At 42.1% G+C, this 21,365-nt stretch overlaps 1 protein-coding gene across 1 annotated transcript; it reads right to left on the bottom strand.

Annotated features, from left to right (window-relative positions):
- Window positions 1-76: 76 nt before the first annotated feature.
- stard9 (StAR-related lipid transfer (START) domain containing 9) lies at window positions 77-21,359 on the bottom strand. The gene is made up of 32 exons (XM_077731583.1): window positions 21,109-21,359; window positions 20,501-20,570; window positions 18,626-18,742; window positions 13,899-14,015; window positions 13,730-13,762; window positions 13,574-13,635; window positions 13,155-13,267; window positions 12,233-12,375; window positions 12,088-12,155; window positions 11,801-11,898; window positions 11,496-11,705; window positions 11,319-11,416; window positions 10,770-10,847; window positions 10,616-10,693; window positions 10,370-10,549; window positions 9,703-9,754; window positions 9,438-9,554; window positions 9,269-9,351; window positions 9,142-9,191; window positions 8,884-9,074; window positions 8,385-8,808; window positions 3,338-8,299; window positions 3,002-3,148; window positions 2,746-2,929; window positions 2,514-2,657; window positions 2,284-2,344; window positions 2,056-2,207; window positions 1,904-1,968; window positions 1,632-1,834; window positions 1,475-1,554; window positions 1,221-1,385; window positions 77-1,109 (listed from the first exon to the last, which is right to left on the bottom strand). The coding sequence occupies exons 1-32, from the start codon at window positions 21,153-21,155 to the stop codon at window positions 969-971; spliced, it is 8,733 nt and encodes a 2,910-aa protein (XP_077587709.1). The 5' UTR covers window positions 21,156-21,359; the 3' UTR covers window positions 77-968.
- Window positions 21,360-21,365: the final 6 nt, after the last annotated feature.

Raw genomic sequence — 21,365 nt, 5'->3', positions numbered from 1 at the left:
TGAGTTGCGTGTATTTGGACTCCACCCACCATCAATGACACTGGAAAAAGCGCACCCAAAATGTCAAAGATGATAATAACAGAAGAACTAGCTGCGTTTTATTATACAGTCACATACAAACAGTAGAATACAGTGAAATTGTAAATTTGGGTACACTGCCTGGTGATATGTGCTGTGGTAGTTGGCAAATGAAGTCGAATTTTTTTTATACAAAAATATATAATATAAAAATCCATTTGCAACAGTAGACATTAAGTCAAATGGGTGCTTTCCAAAAGGTGAAATAAAAACATTAATGCATTATTGGGTAAAAAATATGAATCAAAATAGACATCCAATCCATTTGAACTGCAAGTGGAAGGAAATGACCACTGACCTCATAGTTGTTGGGAAATCTGCTGAAAACAGAGAAAACAGAAATTCAATCATATCCTAATGACATTTTAGCAATAAAATAAAAAAAAATGAAACAAACCAGCAAAAATGCACAACGTTTATGAATTCGATGTATAAAAATACATTTACAATTCAAAATATAAATACGTCCATCACAACAAAAATGAAAATACAACTGTGTAATAAAAATACAAAAAAAATAAAAAACAAATGGATGTCAACTGCTTTTTGTCATTGTGCCTTCATATTTTCTTCTCTTTGCTTTTTTGGTTTACAGAGAGAACTTGCATAGTACAAACAAACAAACAAAAAACTTTGGCGCATACAATTATAAAAGTTTCACTTTTTAGCAGTGTCTTGGTGGTGCTATTTTTCCTCGCTCACAGATTATTATTTATCTAATTCCTCTATCTTATTTTACTGTGGTGATACCCAAAACATTCAAAAAATCTTTGGTAAACTGCCATTAAAATGGTTGAAGGCCTAAAAACAAACAAACAACAACCATATAAAAATAAAGCTGCTCACAAGTAAATAGTGCCCTCTTTGTGAAAAATAAAATTTGAAAAAAGTCAGGTGCAAAATGAAGAGTCACAATTCTGGACAGTTGATGACAAGGCCACTGCGTTAGCGAGGTCGGCCACAAAGGTCGCCTGCTTCCGGGCCAAATCTCCCAGTTCTTGTGGCAGGAAAGATGGCGTGCCCAGGTCAATCTGAACCACAAATCCAAGAAATGTAATCACAGGCCATTATTTCATACTGAGCCTTATATGGTGCAGTATTGACATGAAATTCAACATCAAGATTGGAGCGTCGGTACATACCTGCAGCAGGAAGACCACCCGTGTTACCTCGCGCTGGCTACTGCCGCATCTGATTGACCGCAGGAGCCAACAGCTGGGCATCACATGACCTCGGACAGACTCTGGGCTTGGAGGGGGGAGGGACTCGTCCAGAACGGACTGCATGGCCAGCACGTGGTCGTCTCCCTGGGATCATAAATATCATTTTTTTTTAATAAACATACAATTACACTGGGAAAGGCTAGCATGTGAATGAGTACCAACAGCACACAAACCTGTTTCAACTCTGTGCTGATGCAGCAGAAGTCTCGTGACCGGTTGAGGTGGCAGTTGGACGGGTCGGTTAAAATGTAGACTGGACACAGTTTCATATAAGGCTTTAGAATACACCGTCATGCAGTATCTATAATCCGAACGATATCAATGGCTCACCCAAGTGAGTGCTGTCATCTAGTGGACGCGTGCGGGCCGTACGGACGGATGGGTGATAGTACTGAACGTTGCCGGGTCGGCGAAGGACGGCCCACAGGTGTTCCGGGGGTCCGTCCAGCTCGGCAGCCACTAAGAAGGCGTGCGCGGAAGGGCTGGATGACGCCCTGTAGTAGGCTTGGATGCCACGCTCTTCTGCCTGGTGTCTAACAATCAATAAAAAAACACTCATCAGTCTGTGCCCGGATTATAAGAAACCAAATTGATGAGGTCACCTCCAGCCTGCAGACGCTTTCCCCTTCACCAGGTTTCCCAAATCACCAAAAGAGGCCAGTCGGACCTTTGGAATCCAAATGACCGGCATTGATTTGGTCAGGTACTCTTGGCGTATAATTTTTAATGAAATTGTGCTTTGATTTTTGTTTACCTCAGCCAAAGCTCGGCTGATCAGCACGGCAGTGACATCCTGATAGCTCGTTGGTAACGAGGAGCAGGAGGAGCCAAAGGAAGCTGCGCGACGTCGAGTACAAGATGGGGGCGATGACGGTGACGACGTCATCAGGGGCTCAATATGGATGTCTAAGATGCAAATGGACGCATTCAACCCTGTTTTTTATGGGAATATATTTGCTGTACATTATCGGTTATCACTTACCTTTCGCTGAAAAAAAGCTTCTTGACGCAACTTTCTCACTGTCCTCCAGAAATGCTGTGGTCTGGAACACAACATGATCCAAATTTCAGTCATACTTATCTTGGAAAATAAGACATTGTCCCTCATCTAAAAATGACTTGAACTTAATATCCAACATTTCACGTTGTAACACTTGACAGTTTTGTAATGTTGAGAAATTGCCTTTGATGGACAAATTGTGTTTCACTCACATCTCCATGTTTTAGTTTGTGGCCATGTTGCAGCTGTAAAGTATTGCTGCTGTTGTACCCTGATGTGGGTCCGGATGACAGGCTCAAACTGGATCCAGTGCACAAGGTGCTGTTGCTGATCCTGGTTCCATGCCTCGGGTCAACCTGGGGAAAAAAGAAAGGGTATTACACATGATTAGAGAATGTCGCCTTAAGGTATATTTTGTCTAAACCTGGTTTCGAACTTCTTTACCTTGGACTCAGGAGATAAAGCCTGCTGCTGAAGCCTCCTCTTCTCCTGCTCAGTCCTCTCGCGGAGTCGTTCCCTGGCTTTGGCGATCTCGCCCATGGCTTCCTCCCGAGCACGGCCGTAATCGCGCAGCATATGCTCGATGTCCAATGGGTACGTCCCATCGCTACCCATGGGGACTCGCGTTCTAGCATTAAGAAATAAATCAGTGTAGGACATATGCTTTTTTTAATGATCGACCGAGTCATCAATATCGTACTTAGTGAAATCTGGTTTGGACTGTCGGTCGGGCGTGGCCGGAGGGCTACCGGAGTGACGTCTGCTGGGGCTCAGGCTGCGGGCTCGGCGGCTCGTCTGAGGACGCTCAATGGAACTTTCACGGAAACCCTCAAAACTCAAATGGTGACTAAAAAAAAAAAGAAAAGGAAAATCAATGTGACATTCAGCCGGATGGTCATTTTGACTGTTAGTTTGATTTTCTAGCTAATTCTGCTCATCCAAATGTAAAAAAGTTCATGAGAGGAACTAGAAAATAACTAAAAGCTGGCACAGTTCCATCAGATCTAGGCTAGCCAAAGCATTGCAGAATGCTTACCTCTCTTGGAGTTGTGGTTTTCCAAGAGTCCTAGTTGAAGCGTTCACCTTGGGGCTCTCTGTAAATCTTAGAGACAGCATCTTGAGTTGAGCGTCCGTTTCTCCCAGGCCATAGTGCAGTTTGGCCTCTGTGAGCTCCACGCTCAGCGGCGTGGAGTTGGCGCAAAGGCCGATAGAAGCCATCACTTGTTCCCTCTCCTGACGTAGATGTTGGATTTCTCTTAATCTTGTGTCAGAGTTGGAAGTAGACATCTCAGCCACATCAGAACAAGTAGAATGTCTAGACAGTCTCGCGTTGATGCCGGACCAGTTGGTGAACTTATTATGCAAGGGTAGATCCTCGGGGAGTTTGTCAGTGTCCATGCTGACGATTGGTTTACAATTCACCAAAACATCGGTGCTGCATTCACTGGGTGTCAGAGATGTCGCTGGGGACGTACTGACGCTGTTGCTACTGAACGGTTGCATTTGAGATCTTTGCTGGGCTGGGTGTGTTGATGGTATGCCTTTGAATTTGGTGACTTGACTGTCTGCTTTCCTTTGCCCTTTGGGCAGAGGATGGGCATTGCCATTTTGAGGAGCACTGATTCTTTCCATTGATGAAGTTTTCAAGTAGTTCCCAGTCTCTTTCAGTCCTAAACCACGGATTCCACTCATGTTCTCCAGTGACTTACCAGAGTACAAGTCACGATTCAGTTTTGCCGACTTATAAGAGGACTCAGGGAAGCTTTTGCCTCCGTTGCGCCCAGTCTGATCGCTTTGTTCAAACGTCAACCTTTGGTTTACAGCTACAGTGATAATTGGGGACGATGCTCGATCTGTGAACGTAGTCGCAGGCTTTGGAGGACTGCTGGCCAAAGGGGTTTGGCTTTCTTGGCATCTGTTTGGCATCCACCAGTTATCTGGAGTGTCGTTATGCTGATGCAATTTCTCTGGCAAGGTTTTCTTTATTAAAGGTGATCTCAACTGCTTTTGATGAACAACAGGCAGTGGATTTAAGTAAGCAGTCCCGGTTTGGAAGAAATTTAATGGTCTGTCTTCCTTATCAGCGGTCTTAGTTCTCACCAAACTGAGAGAGTCCTTGTCAGATGAAACCACTTCAGCACCAATCACTCTCAATGTCACATTGACTTCGTGGGATTTCGACCTTTGAAGATCTTCCATGTTTCCAGGCGTCCGAAGTCTTTCTGTCTGGACCCCGACATCCAAGGCGGTTTGACTCGGGCAGTCGAGGCTGATATTTGAGATCGATCGAGAACTCAACTTGCTATTGTGACCCATCCTCAACACTTGAACATCTTCCAGCAGATCCGATGTGCTGTGGATAAGCTTTGAAAGGTGCACTGACATGTTTTCCATGCTGGCCCACGTCAGAGACTCGTTTACTGGAACCTGGCACTTGGGGACATCAGTGTGGATCCTTTTGTGGTTTTCCCTTATCTGTGGATTGGTTGGATGAACTAGCTCGGTTTGAATGCCATGTTCATTTGTGGTTCTCTGCACCACAGAGTGGGCCAACTCTGGATCAGATGAGTTAACAAATCCACTGGACGAGGTGGTGTTGACTGCCTGTTCGATGCTGCTAAGCGTACTGGAGAGCTCCTTGTGTGCAGCGTAGGTGCTCAAATGAGAATTGAAAGGAGAGTTCTGCCTGTTTAAGCCATTTTCGACACTGTGGCACCTAGTAATACGTTTTTCAGTGACATTCAAAAGCGGAGACAAGTCGAGGGACAAGTCGGTAGCACTGCCGAAGGCTTTCTTGCAGCATGACTGGTAGTTGTCTTGCCACTGATGCATGAATGGATTGATATCACTAGAGACAAAATTCATTTGGGATTCCTGAGATTTGACTTCATTCTGGCAGTTATTTGGCTTTGGTGATATTGCATGTGAAGGCAATGAGAGTCTTTTCCTGAAAAGTCTAACCTCGTTTATCAGTTCCACTTTAGTGTTCACTTTGGAACTCTCTGCATTAGACCTTCTGATAGGGGTTTCACTTTGGGTGTCAGGTTTCACTTGAGTAGAAGACCGTTTGCTAGAAGTTTGATCTTCCTCTGATGATGATGTAGGAGAGGAAGAGGAAGGAGAGACTATTTTTGTTCGCCTGAATCTTTTGTACTTATTCATTTTAAGCAAAAGATTTGAATGACACTGTGTGCCAACATGGATCATTTCAGATCTACAATTACTTGTATTTTTTCTTTTTTCATCATTTAACACCTCAAAGCTCTCTTCGGATTGATTTTTCAAACAAGGCCCTTTATGTTTGACTTGAGCTTGGTCACCCTTGTGCTGACAACCTTGGGATTTGTTGGTGGTGTCGTAATCGCCATTGTCCACACAGGCGTGACAATGGTCATTCAAGCATGGACTGCTGTGCTGATCTTGCACTTTGACAGATGGTTTATTTTCCTTTGTGGCATGAGGAAAAAGACCTCCATCAGAGGGCAACTTTACTGGGTACACAGCTTCCTTTTGTAATTGTGGGTTGCATGAGGGACTGCAGTTAACACTGGACATGGTTTCCATGTGATAGGGCGCTTCGGGGATGACTCTTTGGCAAGGCAAGGGCACAGCAGGATGTAAACAACATTGGCGCTCTACTATTTTGGCACGATCATTCTTTGACAGATGATCCTCAAATCTGTCTGGTGTATTTTTGTCAGCGTTGGCATTGGTGCAGCAGCCTGACATTCCATGGTCAGTTGGTTCGCTCTCAAGTTTTGGCAATGTAGGAAGAGTTTTTAGTTCTGAAGGCCCCAGTTTCTTTTGAGCTGCTTCGCCATTATTGGCCAGATCCAGCACCCGGTCACTTGGGTTATCTAGCATTAGGGCATTTATTTGTTTTAATCTCTGGTCTTCACAATCAGAGACTACTCTTTGACTGAGGCTATTTTGATTGCTACTGTTGCCAAGAAATGCTCTTTTTAAATGCTCTTGGACCACTTCTGAAATTCTCAAGTCAATGGCGCTACAAATTGCTTCAGATTGGCAACAATGCCTTTTTCCGGAATTAGCAATTTGAGAAGATATTTCCGTTATATTAGAATTTACCTTTTTTACTAAATTAGCTTTTCTTTCTTCAACAGGGGAGTGACTTGATTTCTCAAGTGTTTTTTGCAAAGGGTCCGAAACACGAGTTGATATGATTCCAAAGTTGGATATTTCTAGATCATAGTGTTCTATTTTCGAAATAGATGAGCTATTACTTCCAGACCCAATTTCCTCCTGGATTTCAGGGGGTGAAGGACTTCGTTTTGGAAACTTCAAGCTCTCCAAACAAGCCTCCTGCTGTTCTTTGTTTCTCTTTCTTGAATATTTACAAACTGATTGATGCTGTACAGTTACGTAAGCAGCATCGACATCTTTGGTGTCAGTTTCTTTTGAAATTTCTGCCTTTGTGAGGGAATGATGTTTGGTAATCCCATGGCCTGACACATCAGACTGTTGAAGTGTAACATCTAGTTTAACTTGGGAAGCTGGGAAGGAACCTGAAAAATCTTGGGTAAATGCTTGCCCGTGGCCAACAAATATTGTTTGACAACCTGAAGTATGCAGGTTAGTAGCAAAATCATCTTCAAACTTGATGGGTAAAGGCTCTACAATCATGCACTCGGTCACACGATCAGACTCTTCCTTTTCATTCTGTGACATCAAATCACAGTCTCTTAAGTTATGCCCTTGAGATGGACTTAAACCACCTGAGAGGTTCGTAACGGCTGGGAGGGACTGTTTACTACTACTGTCTTTTTGGGAGGACGAAGAATCTCTATAGATATGGGAGTAGTTTGCCACCTCACAGGTGGAATGGTCGTCCACAAGCAGTTCCAAGTTGTCGGACAACCTTGCAACGTTAAAAGCAGGGGGAATCGTTTCACCGATTTTATCGTCTGTCGACCTTGCTACATTTCCTAATGCAAATTTTTGGGATACCTGCTCTTTAGAGTGTATCTGTGCAGGGTTAACTTCAGGTTGACCAATGCAACTATCTTGACCAACCTCCACTCTACTATTACTGCATGGAAAATCTCGCACCAAAGAGTATGTCGTAGCCACTTTTCTGCAAGAGTGCTTTCCAGACGAATACTTTGCCAAAGCTAACGAGTCTTTTGACATCTTACTGTCTTCGCTATCTGCTTCACTCTGGTCCATTTCATCTTTCAGCCTCTGCGCCAGAGCTGTTGCATAGAGCGAGGACAAAGAATCAAGGGAAGAGAGGCTCTCAGAGTCAGAGACCTCTTCATGCTGTTCATCTTCTGCTTTCCATTCACATTTGTACTTCCATCTTTGTTGTCTCTCAAGCCAATGACTTGTCTTGTTCATCAGAGCCTCCGTGCTGTGCCATCGTCTCAGACTCTCTATGGGAAGCCTTTGCTCAAGCTCTTCAAAAGATGTGCCGGTTTTAATTGTACTTTCCCTCATCACTCCAACATCTCCATTGCTTCTGGGAAACCGAATTGCTATCTTCTCATCAACTCTGGGGTTGCTCGAAACGTCAGTTGGTGGATGTCCTAATGATTTGCCTCCCGCTGAACTGTGCAAGGCTTTCCCATTATCATCACAATGGGTTTGTATTTTTACATCCACGCAAGGAATTGTTGGCATGTCTATTCTACGTGCCGTATTTTCTTTGCCAAGAGGTTTTACCGTTACACAAACGGGCAATTTTGGTGTAACAGCTGTGTTGTGGTCCGATCTGTTCTTAAAGGACAGTTGCCTTTGAGGCAGCAGAGGTTTTCGTTCAGCGCATTGTCTGTGTGGTCGTTCTTGGGAATTTTTCACTGGCTTGGATCTACCTCTTCCTTGGAAGGACTGGTTTAGTCCTGAGGGGACTGAACCAGAACAACTCTTAGTCCTCTCCCGGGGAAGGCACTCGTCTGATAGCCATTTCCTGGTGCTAAAGCACACTGGAAATATGGAGTTTGAATTCAGTTCTATGGATTTATTTCTTTTGAGGAAGTGTCTGTTGAGGGAAAAGAACATTTCAGCAAAGTTATCACATATTTGCGAGCTAAGGAAATGTTTTTTTAAAGCTCACACGTGTTTACCTGAAGATTGGGGTGTGCTGCGGGTATAGTCGGGACACAAGATCAGCAGACAAAGAAGGTCTCCGAGAAAAAGTCTTTGGTGGAGACCCTTCTTCGGGGCTCTCCGCATTTTGGGGCAGGCTTTTTTCCAGACACTGCAATTCTTTTTTTGCTTCCAAAAGATGCCTCTTGCGTGCGATTCTCTCCAACTGGAACTGCAGCTTTTTCCGGCGGAAGCGGCACTCGGCACGGCATAGGGCGTGCTGTTTCACTAGCTCCTCCTGGACCACTTTCTTTCTGACCCTGTCAACAATGGACAGACAATCCCCAATCTGACTGTCCAGATCATCTGACACATATCTTGTAAGGCGTTCCAGGAGGGATTCCGGTTGGGAGTCTGTCTGAATGGTGAGGTTCCGCTTCTCCTGCACGATCCACTGTTGGACTGTTGATTTAAGATTTACATCGAAAAAAAAGAGTCAGGAGTTGGTTTATGATGTTAATGTACTATTTAGCTTACTCTCGTTGTGCTGGTGTCGAAGGTATGCCTGATCCACCTCCAGCTCCTTCTCGGCCCGTCTCTGCTCAGAACGCATCTCGTGGCGTAAACTTTCCACATAGCACTGCTGCTCTTCCACACGCCTTTTGGCATTAGACTCCTCAACAGGGGACAAAAACCCTGCAGGCAGCCCTTCTTCCTTTCCACTAGGACTGAGGCACAAGAAAAAAATTTGATCCAGAACATTATCGGATCAAATTTCAGGTGGTCTGCATTTACCTTTGGTCAGGAGTCGTGTAGCCAAGATCAATGTCGGTCCCTTCGCTTGCCTGAGAACCGAGATTGAACAATATTGCACACAAAGAACCAATAAAGATGTCAATTGTTTCAGCTGAGCTGCACTTACCCGCCGGCGCTCCCGAAGGACGGCTGCCTCTGATGGGTGGTTAAAACGGAATTTATAAAGGCCTCCCAAAGTGATCACCATTCCTGGAGAGAGTACAGTAAACAAACATTGCTGTCTGTTTTATCAGTAATCACAAAAAGGGGGGGGCTCTATATTAGCAAAGACCAACCTTGGGCAAGTCTGCAGGGTTCAGTGACTTCCCTGTCATTTAGTAGGCAGGAACAACCGGGCAGTGGCCTGAGAGTGACCACACCACCGTCATTTTGGATCTCACAGTTGGTCAAACCTGCAAGAATTGAACATTTTAGTAAACAGACCAATATGATTCAAATAAAGAGGCAAATTGTTCCTGGGAGATAAGCAGTGTAATTGATTTGAACATAAATGGGGAGCTATGGAAATACGGGTGAAGTGTTTTTCTACTGAATTCTTACCTTTTTGCAATTCTCCCAACTGGTCTCGTGGTCCAATGAGGGTAACTCCTTCCTATAATCAAAATGGGTGCAAAGACATGGCGTTAAATTCGAGAACTGTTTAATATGTGAAGTTTTTTTTTCTTGGGGGAAGTAAAAGACAAGGTTGTCAGGAGCACGTGCGTTCCAAGTGGCCACAGAAGTGAATGTCAGGCCTGAGATGTGCACTTGTCAATGTCAAATTCAGAGCACAAACCTCTTTTTGAATGGGTGATGGAAAAGGAAAGAGAAGGAAATCACCTTTTCTAATTGGAGCAGAAAGAAGACATAGAAAGAGAGAAATGAGCAAGAATCTAGTAAAGACAAATAAGCGTAATTAGTCAGGACAGCTGAGTAAAATGTAGAAAAAGAGAACTGAAATGACTGACAAAACACACAAACTCATTACTTACTTAAAAATAAAAGCGAAAGGCAGACTGATGCTGCATTTCTTGAAAACAAAATACGCAATGTTACTATTAAATATGCTTTCAGCTTGAAAGAAATTCAGAGGAATAAAGTCATAATGAGAAGAGAAAATGTTTAATGTTACAGAGGGGAAAAGTGATTTTTGTTGTGAAAAAAATAGCAATTTCTTGAGAAAAACACAATATTACTAGTCCCTAAATATACATTGAGCCATCCATACCACAAGGTGATAGATGACCACGCCAGTGCTGAGGACATCTCCATCCAGGGCGATGAGGTGCGGCCGCATGGAGTTAATGAGGACGCCGGCACGGTCCCGGTTGATGTCCACGCTGTACTGCTCCAGTAGTTGCCGCTTGTCCCGCCAACTCTCCGACCAGTCCTTGGTCAGCTGCTCCACCTAAGTATCCCATGACTTGTAAGTGCCCTGATGTGTATATTTCTCCACAATCCAAGTGCTACCTACCTCCAACTCGTTTTGCAGTACCATGTCTGACAACGTCCCGTCTTTCTCGTCACTCAGGGAAGGACTGGGATCGCGCTGCTGTCAGGTGGCAAAAGAGACAATTCACACACAAGGCAACTACATTGGAATGTATAAGCAGATATTTTTTCCTCACCATTTCACAGTTGAGGAGCATGTTTTTCAGCCTGTCAATCTCCTCTCTCAGCTCTCGGATCAGGCGTACATTAGCGTCCTGCAACCAAAGGATGACTTTTTAATTCTATTGCGTACAATGAGGTTTCTCATTAAGCGGTCATCCAAATAATTGACAGTTATTTATTTCTATAGTGAAGTTATTGAAGACCCACAAATATAATGTTTTCAGTTAAACTACTAAATAATACATTATTAAATAAAAAAATAAGAAATTAAATTTACATTAATACAAACCTACAAATATTTTGTGTGTGGAAGTTCTTTTTAAAATATATATATTTTGTAAAAGGAAACAATATGATTGCTGTAATTGCAATGCAAATTTCTAGCTGAAAGGTAAAGGCCAGAAAGCTTTTTAAATAGTACTGTACTATAATACTACTATAAATTGTAAGAATAAGCATTTCAAAAAATGATACAATGAATGGGCCAATTAGTCAACTATTTCCCAAAAATCTGGTGGTTAAAGACCTATCAAAACATTCTTATAAATGAGAAGAACCATTACCTCATTCACACGGGGCTTGTTGACAATATTTCGAGCATGTGCGGCGTAGCGCAGGGTGCTGAGGGTTTCGTTATAGCTACTGGCGGAGGGTGAGACAGCTGCCGAGAAAAACAAATGGAAAGATTATAGTACATTGGCTATTCCACCATTGCCGTTTCCGTATGAAGTGAGACATACTTGCGATCATAATCGTCTTGGAGTTGCCACCCAGGCTGTCCTTCAGCAGCCAAGTGAGGACTGAATCCCTGTAGGGGACGAAGCAATGTCGTCTCCCCGCACTTCCTCCACCAGACAGGAAGCTACTGTGACTTCCCACTGTACTGCCGTCGCCTTCCGAGGCCACGCTGTTGATGCTTTGGCAGCTACTGGTCATCTGGGAGTTTTGGGCTGTGGATGAAACGGCGTGTCATTAACATGAATGCTGCCAGCCCTCCCAGTTTAAAAGGAGTGGACATGAAGCCATCAAGGGGACGGTTTCTCACCCAACGCGGATATGACGATGCCCAGTGTGACCAGTGACTTGTTGATGTTGGAGCCCTCCGTTAGTCGATCTCTGCAGTAGTTGGGATCAGCTCGCTCACTATAGGGAAACAACCAAAGATTTTATTTATTATAACGTTTACTCATTGGATGCCATTGATGTCAATAGATGAACTAGATCTGCTTAGAAAATGATATTGATCACACAAAAGGTTTAACTCACATACTCAAAACTAAAGATAGGATAGGATGCCATTAATGGGGCAGTTTGTCAATAACCCGGTCTCACCTGCCAGCCAGGTCGACCAGATTAATCTTGCTGATCGTTTCAGAAGGACGCTGGTTCTCAAGTATGGCCTGTGAGTAAAAAGTTTGACAGTAAGATTGTCAGCAATGAAAGGCCATGCGGGTGTTGTTAACGGTGGCAGCCATACCTGCGTGTATTGGATGGTGAAGATGGCGTGAGAGCGGCTGCTGGCATCATGGTTGTGCGTCGCCGCTGTGATGCGATTGGCGATGCCTGCCTCGAGAAGGTCCACTGCCTGCTGGTAGTCTGACACAACATGCTGGGAAAGATCTGGAGGAGAATGGGGTATTATTTATGTGGCATGTCAGGGGGGCGCCATCTTGCCCAACACCACCCGCAGCTATCATTGTGACCGCATATGGTTAAAAAATACTTCTGCTTGTAACAGATAACAGACTAAATTCTTTTTTTCAACATGTCTGGTCATGTGACATTCATATCTTTGTGCAGTGGCCATTTTAAAATTCATTTAGGTTGACAGCAGAGGTCAGTGTAAGACAAAATGATGGCCCACAGAGATGAAGGAAAATTGAGTATACTAGTACTTCGCCTTTAAAGTTCAGGAAAAATCTCAAGAACATGACAAACATATAATTAAATATAAATCAGCATATGATGGACACACACAACAGTATGGGGATGTCAGTGAGCATTTAGTACACATGTATATTGGTGGAAGGGCATCTATACATTGTACTTGGTAGTTTTTTTTTTTTTTAGTTGGAATGAGGCTTAAGCACACGTGTGCAACAGATGAGACGTAATGACTAAACGTAATACGAATCGCATTCTAGAAATTGCCATTCCTTAAACCTTTGTTAACACTGCTGTTAGGAAATGACCTCACTTTTTGTGGTCAAATGGGATTTCTCTGAGGATGTGGATGGGGCAAAAAAATGAGTAATGGCAAAAGAAGTCGGAATTACTGTTTTTTTGTTTTTTTTTAAACCTGCTATTTCAGGAATCCTATTGTTGCATGTGAAATTTCACAAAAAAAGAAAGAATATTTTAACATTTCTACATGAGCAGTAGAGAGGGTGTGGTCTCACCTTGCACATAGGGCCCTTTTTCTGGGTGCTCCCTGACTCTTAGTGAAGTTCTCTTTTTCTGCTCGCTGCTGGCCAGCAGATCTCGCACTCGCTCATTGTAGATTTCCAGAAAACTGTAGAGACAAAGCAAAATTCTGGTCCACATATTCATTGGTACACCAAAAATGGCATAGTTTGTGAATGAATACTGTCAACTCTCCCAGTCAAAAATCAATCTATTGACATCAATGTCAGCCAATGAGTCAATTGCAACGATATATCTTTATAAATACGTTAAGGCCCATGTCATGACGTGGTGTGCATCCCAATTCAGAAACGGGAAAAACAAGTTCATGAAAGATTGTTTGCCCTTAAGCTTTGTAAGCAAACAACTGTGATAGGATTTCAAGTCAAACGAGAAGTGGCCAATAAAGCGTTACCTAATCTCCACTCTGCTCGAGTTCTGCTCATCGGGAAGCGAATCTTGAGAGCGGAACAGGCCCTGCGAAGACAAGTGGGGGGCCATTTAGTCCAAATGATGACACAACATCAAAAATAATGGAGATTTTTGGAGAAATTTGAATCTCCTAGCATACCTGGCAGATGCGAGGCGTCAAACCAATGCAGTCCTGGTTACATAAAAACAGAATAACGCCTTAGAATAAGTCATGCAATCATTACAAAACCTTCAACAGAACCCCAAAACTTCAGTCATCACTGTTATTTATGCAAATGTTTCAATTTTTAGTGCTGGGTCTATCTCACCGGCGTGCCCATCATGGTGTACGTCTTCCCAGATCCCGTTTGGCCATAAGCAAAGAGACAGATGTTGTAGCCCTCGGAAGCTCCAGTCAGCACCGATACACCCAAGTCTTGGAACACCTGACCAATATAAAAATCATTAAAAATGAGCCAATCTGTTGTTCTGAACTATTACATAGAACAATTATTATTCTAGTCTCTGATCTGAACTCTGAAAAAAATCAACTTTTATTCCCCAGTGACACATTTTTTCTCCTTTTAGTACCCCTTTTTTAGGATAAAAGTTTTTGCAAAATAGGCATATATGACTGGAAAACTGCTCAGTCAGTGCCTCGCATGTTTTATGTCACGTAACTCCACCGTTGAGTACGAAGCCGGCAATTCACACGCTCCTAAAAGCACCCAAAAGCCGTTGCTCAAGAAAGGGGCTTTCGCAAGGCCTTTTAAGCCAATCCAACCTAAACCAATCCCCGCCGTTTCGTAAGCTCCACGTTGGAACAAACTCGGACTGGCCCGATTCAGACTCACACATGGGGAGGTATGTTGAAAGTATCTCTACTCCTTGATCTTTTGGAGCAACGTTGGGAAAATTCCTCTCCGCTTTCTCCAATGTGTATTTGCCCACCGAGACTTTGCGCTCTCGCCCGGCTGGGGTGCCGTAGAGACTTGGAGGAGACCCCTCACTGTGTTATGCTTTGCAGCCTGCTCTGGATCAGGTTGCTTAAAGTCTCCTCTCAACCTCTTAACATGTGTTACCTTTGGATGGATCACTTGTATTGCCAAAAGATCACATCAATAACTTATCTTGTTTTTGGGGGGGATCTAGCACAAAAGAAAACAGAGGTGGGAAAACCCCAGAATTTTGATAGCCACATTCTCAGCTCAATAAAAAAATGTACCGGTAGTGTTGAATTGTGAGAAATTGGACCATCTAGACAAATTGATAGCATTCTTTTTGGTCAATTTATTAATTACTACGTTTATTTAACCCATGTAGACTTAAACCAAATATCTATACATTATTTCATATGCTCTCACTAACCAGATCTGTTCTAAAAATGAACAGCTTCGACATTGACCAGACACAGAAACATAGAAAACAGATGAATCACCTTCTAATAGTTCTATTAAATAAATGAGTGATTGCGATAGGGGTCCAATCATGTGTTTCTTTTCATTCTACTGCACTGAATTAAAATGAGAATCACTAGTAGACGTCCAAGGCATTGAGCGGGTAGCAGCGAATGAACATTCATTCATATGCTATAAACCCTCCCGTTTCAAATGGATTGGACTTCTAGCATTGTCTATGGCTGCCTACAGCTATTGTCTGCCATTGACAGTGATATATTGAATGGAATCAATTCAATATAAATGTAATTCATTTGAACTGAGGATTTGCTACAATCATTCACACTTGATGAATCAATGGCACTAGAGATTGCACGCAAAGGTTAATTGATTTTGCGTTAGAAACAATCTTTTTGTGACATAACTCCTGCTCAGGGCCAACAAAGGTTGCCCACTCGCTGCCTCTCAGCTCAAAAGGACACTTGAATGCAATGACAAACTAAAAAAAGAGCTCCCCTAGTCATGTTTTCATCCTTTCTTTTGTTCGGCTCATTATGTTAAGAACCAATGTGGGGCCTTGTTAAAGTTGACCCTTTTAAAATCCCTCCCAGGGGGCCATCACAGGGTTGGTGGTCCCAAAGAATTGGGGAGCTCACTTGCTTGGCCAAACAAACCAAACTGAAAACACTTAAATATAGATACTTTGGGCCAAAGGGGATACAAATCCTCTCCCAACAGCATTATAATACATAATATTCTCTGATATCTGTAGTCAATAGCATCAGAATTATAATTTTTTAAATCTAATAAAATATTTCCCCCAAAAATGGTAGAAGTAGTACAAGTTTTCAATGAATTAAGTTAAGAATTTATTATTAAAAAAGGGGGGGATTTAAGGTCCAAGGATCAAAAAAGCCTGAGATATTCTAAGTGGAGACATGGGAGTCTAAAACAAGCCTCTGTGGTTAGGGTCACGAAACATTGACTTGGACAGGAAAGCACTCGTGTTGTGCTCAAAACAAAGACTTTTCCTTTGAGAAAACAATGATGCAGAAAAAAAAACACGCAATGGATTTCCTTCTGGTGCAGGTCAGTCAGGAAGGATAACCTCATTAGAGTCCACACGAGAAAACACATGGCAGCACCTAATCTAATAAAATGCTGTTTTGCCAACATTATGACCAGACCTCTGTAGAGCGGTAAAAAAAAAAAAAAAAAAAAAAAGGAATGTAGCTCTGGAACAGTAATGATCCAAATTGGTTGCATTGCCTCATAGAATAGTATACATTCAAATATCTGAAATATTCCAGCAACATTTTCAAAAACCTCAAAACTGCTTTGTATGTATTTTTTTACTGATTAAATTGACCTGTCAATTGAATTTGTACATAACTGTAATATTGTCTCAATTTGATTGACAGCCTTAAATCAAATTGAATCATGACAGACTTTGTAATATTGTTGAATATAGTACCATTGTCCAAACAACTGGTAATATCATAAGATTAGTGATTTTTAAAAAAACGTAATTAAAATTCCAGGTGTCAAACTTAAGGCCCAGGGCCCAGATCTGGTCTACCTTTAAAATACAACAGACCTAGTAGTTGTAGTTTCCCTTTAAGCGTGTGTAGTACTACTGAGAAGCAGTTTTCTCACAAACAAGTGAACAGCTGCAAGGAGGAGGAAAAAAAGTCTGTCTCTGCAAGTGCTTTCCCCAAACGCAACAGCTGCCTCCACTGAACCAAAATGTAAAAGAAAACGCATGCATTTGTTCGTGTGAGGGATTTAAAGAGGTAGAAATATGTGGACATCCACTTGAACAATGCGCTCGTCTGTCACTGTTGTAGGTCAAATTAACATGGCGGTCGGTGCAGGGGAGGGTAGACAGACAGTAGGGTGATGCCTTCGCCGTTTTTTTTACTAACTTACTGGCTGTCGTAGACATCCAATCCACTTTAGACATGGCGGACATTGGTCATTTCTTGCCGTCAATAGCAATAGTGGTCGCTTGTAAATTCCTCGAGTGGAATTCTACGCAAATCAAGCGAGTGGCCTACATATCTCCCTTCTTTGCCGTGTGTGTGTGAGTTGGATTCTTCCTGTAAACAGAGAGACTATTCTTCCGCTGACACACAGACCTACAAACTGTGAGAATCAAATCCAAGGAGGAGGGAGCAGACAAAAAAGGAGAAGCACATTGTGAGCTTTGAGCCACAATGGATGACGTATTTCCAGCCAGTCCAAAGTCGTCATCTTTAGCATCTTGGAGCATGCAGGATTTAACAGGTGTCATTGGACAAAACGTGTTTTATTGTGGGGTGCCAAAATTTAAGTAATTGTTTACATATGGGAATAATTGATGGGATATGTGTGTCAAGAGAAAAGGTCAAAAAGGTCAGAAATATGGCCATGCTTTAAATTGGGATACATTTTGTAGTCAAAACATCTCATTTATCATCATGTAAAAATACATATACGATTACTAGTTTAGTATTAGTTGCTGGCCCAGTCAAACTGTGACTTATAGTCTGAAAAAACAGCATAGTTTTATTTTGAAAGATCACTGCCCACCACTGTCCCACTTCAAATGGGGTTGGTATCTTTATGATATTTCCATGCTTCCATGTAATTTTTTTCCCATGATACAACGGTGAAACCACACATTTGGGATTATAGTCAACTTTTTTTTTTTAGCTTCAGAGCACAAAACATGTCTGCCATCAAGGATAGCGCTCCTTTCCCTGAGTAGCAGTTTCTGCTTTCTCTGCAAAAAACATCCGAGTCGCATGAGAGAAAAGACTTGATTTTTTTCTTCTCCCCTCAGTGACCACATCTGCACCCTTAAGTACAGTTTAATGTGCCAGATTGGGCCGGCCACGCCCACGCGGTTCGGCGGTGGGAGGCCGCGGCGGGCTATCCCGAGGGGTCGCCGGGCGTGGTAGGATACGCTTGCAGGGACTGAAAAAGCACCGGTTCCGATCCAGTTTGTCTCACTTAACAAGCACAACCTCCCCCTCTCCTATTTTGTTGATCTCAAGGGGTCTACAAAGTTTTCTGATTTGACTCTTCCTTATGCTTGAGACTATTTTTGAGATGGCAACAAAATGAAGGATCAACCACAAAAGCTACACCAGAGAGCTAGAACATATGGGAAAACATGTACTTCATTCAATGAACGCCATTTGTACAAATGCCTACTAGATGATTTATGTTTATCCATCTGAATTGCGTAGTATTATTTAGTATATATCTTTCATTTTGTTTAATTCATAATTTTTCAGACAATTTTTATTAATAATTCTTAAATATGCCTCCTATATCCATTTCCCTTCATTTCAGTATTTTGAAATCTGTTTAAAATGTGGTACTAAGGAGAAAAAAATGATCTTATCATTTAAATTTGATATTTCTTTTTGTTTGCCACTTGCTCGATACACAACGTCCTCTTTGTCCGACTTTTGCGTCATCAACAAAACGAGAGCTTTCAAGATAACGGACTCTTTGACAAACCGACACATTCCCACCATTGACCCACAGGGTCCTTTTCGCCCACCATGGGTCAATGTCCAAAAGCGTGTCTACTGTTTTGTTTTCAGGTTTTTTTTCTAATGAAAAAAACCCACTCAGGGCAACAACCCCTAACCAATTATGGCACTGACCTCCTCCTGCGACGCACAGTGGGGGTCCTCGGGGTCCGCCGACCAGTAGCAGTAGTCAAAGCCGAACTCCAAGAGCTTCTCCCTGGAATCAACGGCGTGGTCGGCGCGAGGGTCCAACTGAGGTGCAAAAGTCACAATAAAAAAAAAGATAGTAAGGCTTTTGTTTGAGGTGGAAAAATGGGAGCAAGCTGTTTCCATTCATTAGCGCTGCATGCAGCTCCATCTGCCTGAGTTCACCACACACCTTTTTGCTTACTGTCAGGGAATAATTAGGAGCAAAGGAAAGATAACATGGCGTGTCAGCTACCAGTTAATGCAGCAAACATAATACTGAGTGCGCCTCAAGTGTTTTGTTTTGTTTTGTATAAAGCAAGGGTGTCAAACTCCTGTTGGATCGTGGGCCGTGTTAACGCCAACACGATTTTTTTTGGTATAAATGGATTAAAAGAACTGGATTAAAATTCCTGAATATTCTGTTTTTTTTTATAGACATATAAACAATGTTCATTTTATTTTACAATATTTTTTGTGCGTGTTGCTGGTAAACCCCAATAAGAAAAATGAAATATGATTGTTGATGTTTGGCTGCTCGAATTTGTATATTTCCGCCTTTTGCCATAAAATTATCGACTACAAGAGACAGTGATTACTTTGTAATGCTAACTAATTGAACTAAATTCTGCCATTGGCCGCAGTAGACGTCCAATCCATTTCAACTGAAAGGGGTCAACGAGTGTAAATTCCCCAAACTAGTCCCTTGAGCAATATGTTAATGATCGTGATCATTTTGCCATCCTAGTAATGTGAGGAGGAGGTTTCTCAAGTTGTCCCACTTTCCACAAGTAATGGTTCCCAGGAGAGTCGGAGGAGGAGCTAGAGGAGCCAGAGGAGGCCTGATGTGGTTTATCTCAGCCCCGTCACTTTTGGAACACATCTCCTCCCCCCAACTGACCGCAAAACTTTTCCTCAAAATATAAACAAAGGCTTCAACATATGAACGTAAATACGTCGGGACCGACGGGACCGACGGGACAGCGGGACGTGGAGGGTCGGTCGGTGTCATGTTACAAGGCGATGTTGACGACATGTAATTAATCCCACATGCCGAGAGAGAATGGAAACGAGCAGTCGGGATAAGAATAGGCTCAGAGTTTACATTTAATGGGAATTCCTATCTATTTTGTGTCAAGTCTGACAAAAAGAGGAACATTAATACAGGAGTTGTTTTGATTGAGATGCTAATCATTGATGTCCTGTTTAAAAATGCTTACAATGTAAGATGACACTAAAACTCGGTAGTGATTCGTGCACATCTGCCAAGATTTCAGCACAGTGAAAATTCAGAGAATCCATTATGTGGTTGATTTTTCTATTCATTTTTTTTCCTGTCCAATATTTTGGTTGTTTCCATAAGTATGACATTGTTCTTTTTTTAAATTAATTATCTTCCTATAATTTCCACATTTTTAGCAATACTTTATAAAATGTTGCCCTGTGTATCTGCTATTTTTATGTTTCTAGATTATAAAAGATACATTTGATAAATGTTTTGGGTGATTTCTGCTTCCTACCTATTCTTTTTAAGATTACTTTTTAAATGTTTTCCAACGTACTTTTATCTGATTATTTAGTTACTGTTAAGTTTTAGTTAATATTCTTCCTCGTTTATGCCAACATTACTTTTAGTTTTGAATTTTTTTCCACAAATGCATTTTCTTATTGTATACTTTTCCCCAAGTTTTGATCCATTTAGCTTAACAGTTTAGAAAAAGTATCTTGAACATGTTTTCCCAAAACATTCATCTTTTTTTCTTGTGTAATTTTAGTGTATTATATCACGCAACTTCAATAAATAAGAAATACATAAATACCAACCTTAACATTTTGGATCCTCACAAACTTATCGTCCACTTGGACTGCCAGCTTTCCTCCATCTGCACGTTCTCTGTTGTGGGGTGACAAAATAGATTTAGATGCAATTATAAAGACTTTTGTCATGCATACTGTATGTGGTGATTGGCACATGACATTTGGTAAACACTGTGATTAGATCCCAATATTTTTTCATCTAGTATTTTCTGATCAGTGTTCCCACATTTTACCTTCAAATTACATTTTCACATCATCCCTCTCTCCTTTTTGTCTTTTAGTTTTCACCTGTTCTGCAAGAACATTCACTTGAATGCAATCTTGTGACTTTGTTAGTTTCTCTGTTCCAAACAACTGATAAAAAATTACAATAAAGTACATCAGAAAAGGGTCAAATTTCTAGCTTTGAACACGTGCATTCTGTGTGAAAAACAGGTTCCAATGCATTCATTAAAAGGACTACAGTATATCTAATTTGCATGACAGATGACAACAAGTGAGCAGGAAGCATGTGTGAAAGCAACATTGTTGAGACCATAAACTAATTTTAGGACATGGAAAGACAACACAAGATTTAGTAACAATCATCCCCCAGAGCAGTAGACTAGTTTTACCTTGCGTTGAGCGGACGAACTCGAACGGCCACTTTGACGTTGGCCATGCCGCCAGTAATGCGTCTCTTCTCCGATTCAAGAACTCACAAAAGTAGCCGTTGGTGGACTCAAAAGGATGTCGCCAGAGCAGGACGTTGGACATGTTTTTTTCCCTCCAAGATCCTTGGTTGGTAGTGTCTTTTTATCCAACCGATCGTCGAGACATTACGTCCCCGACTCGGGTCGCCGTGTGGCTTCCTACGGACCGACAATTGTGA

This window comes from Stigmatopora nigra, chromosome 13 (genome assembly GCF_051989575.1).
Source record: "Stigmatopora nigra isolate UIUO_SnigA chromosome 13, RoL_Snig_1.1, whole genome shotgun sequence".
NCBI lineage: Eukaryota > Metazoa > Chordata > Actinopteri > Syngnathiformes > Syngnathidae > Stigmatopora > Stigmatopora nigra.
The sequence above is the reverse complement of the archived record's forward strand: the minus strand, read 5'-3'. Positions and strand labels throughout refer to the sequence as shown.

Excerpts from the sequence above, each read along its gene's own strand:
- stard9 (XM_077731583.1), bottom strand. The coding sequence starts at position 21,155 with ATGGCCAACGTCAAAGTGGCCGTTCGAGTTCGTCCGCTCAACGCAAG. Across the intron at positions 14,016-18,625 it reads ACTGTGCGTCGCAGGAGGAG|GTGTTCCAAGACTTGGGTGT; the intron begins GTCAGTGCCATA and ends TATATTGGTCAG. Across the intron at positions 9,555-9,702 it reads GTTGGGAGAATTGCAAAAAG|GTTTGACCAACTGTGAGATC; the intron begins GTAAGAATTCAG and ends CAATTCTTGCAG.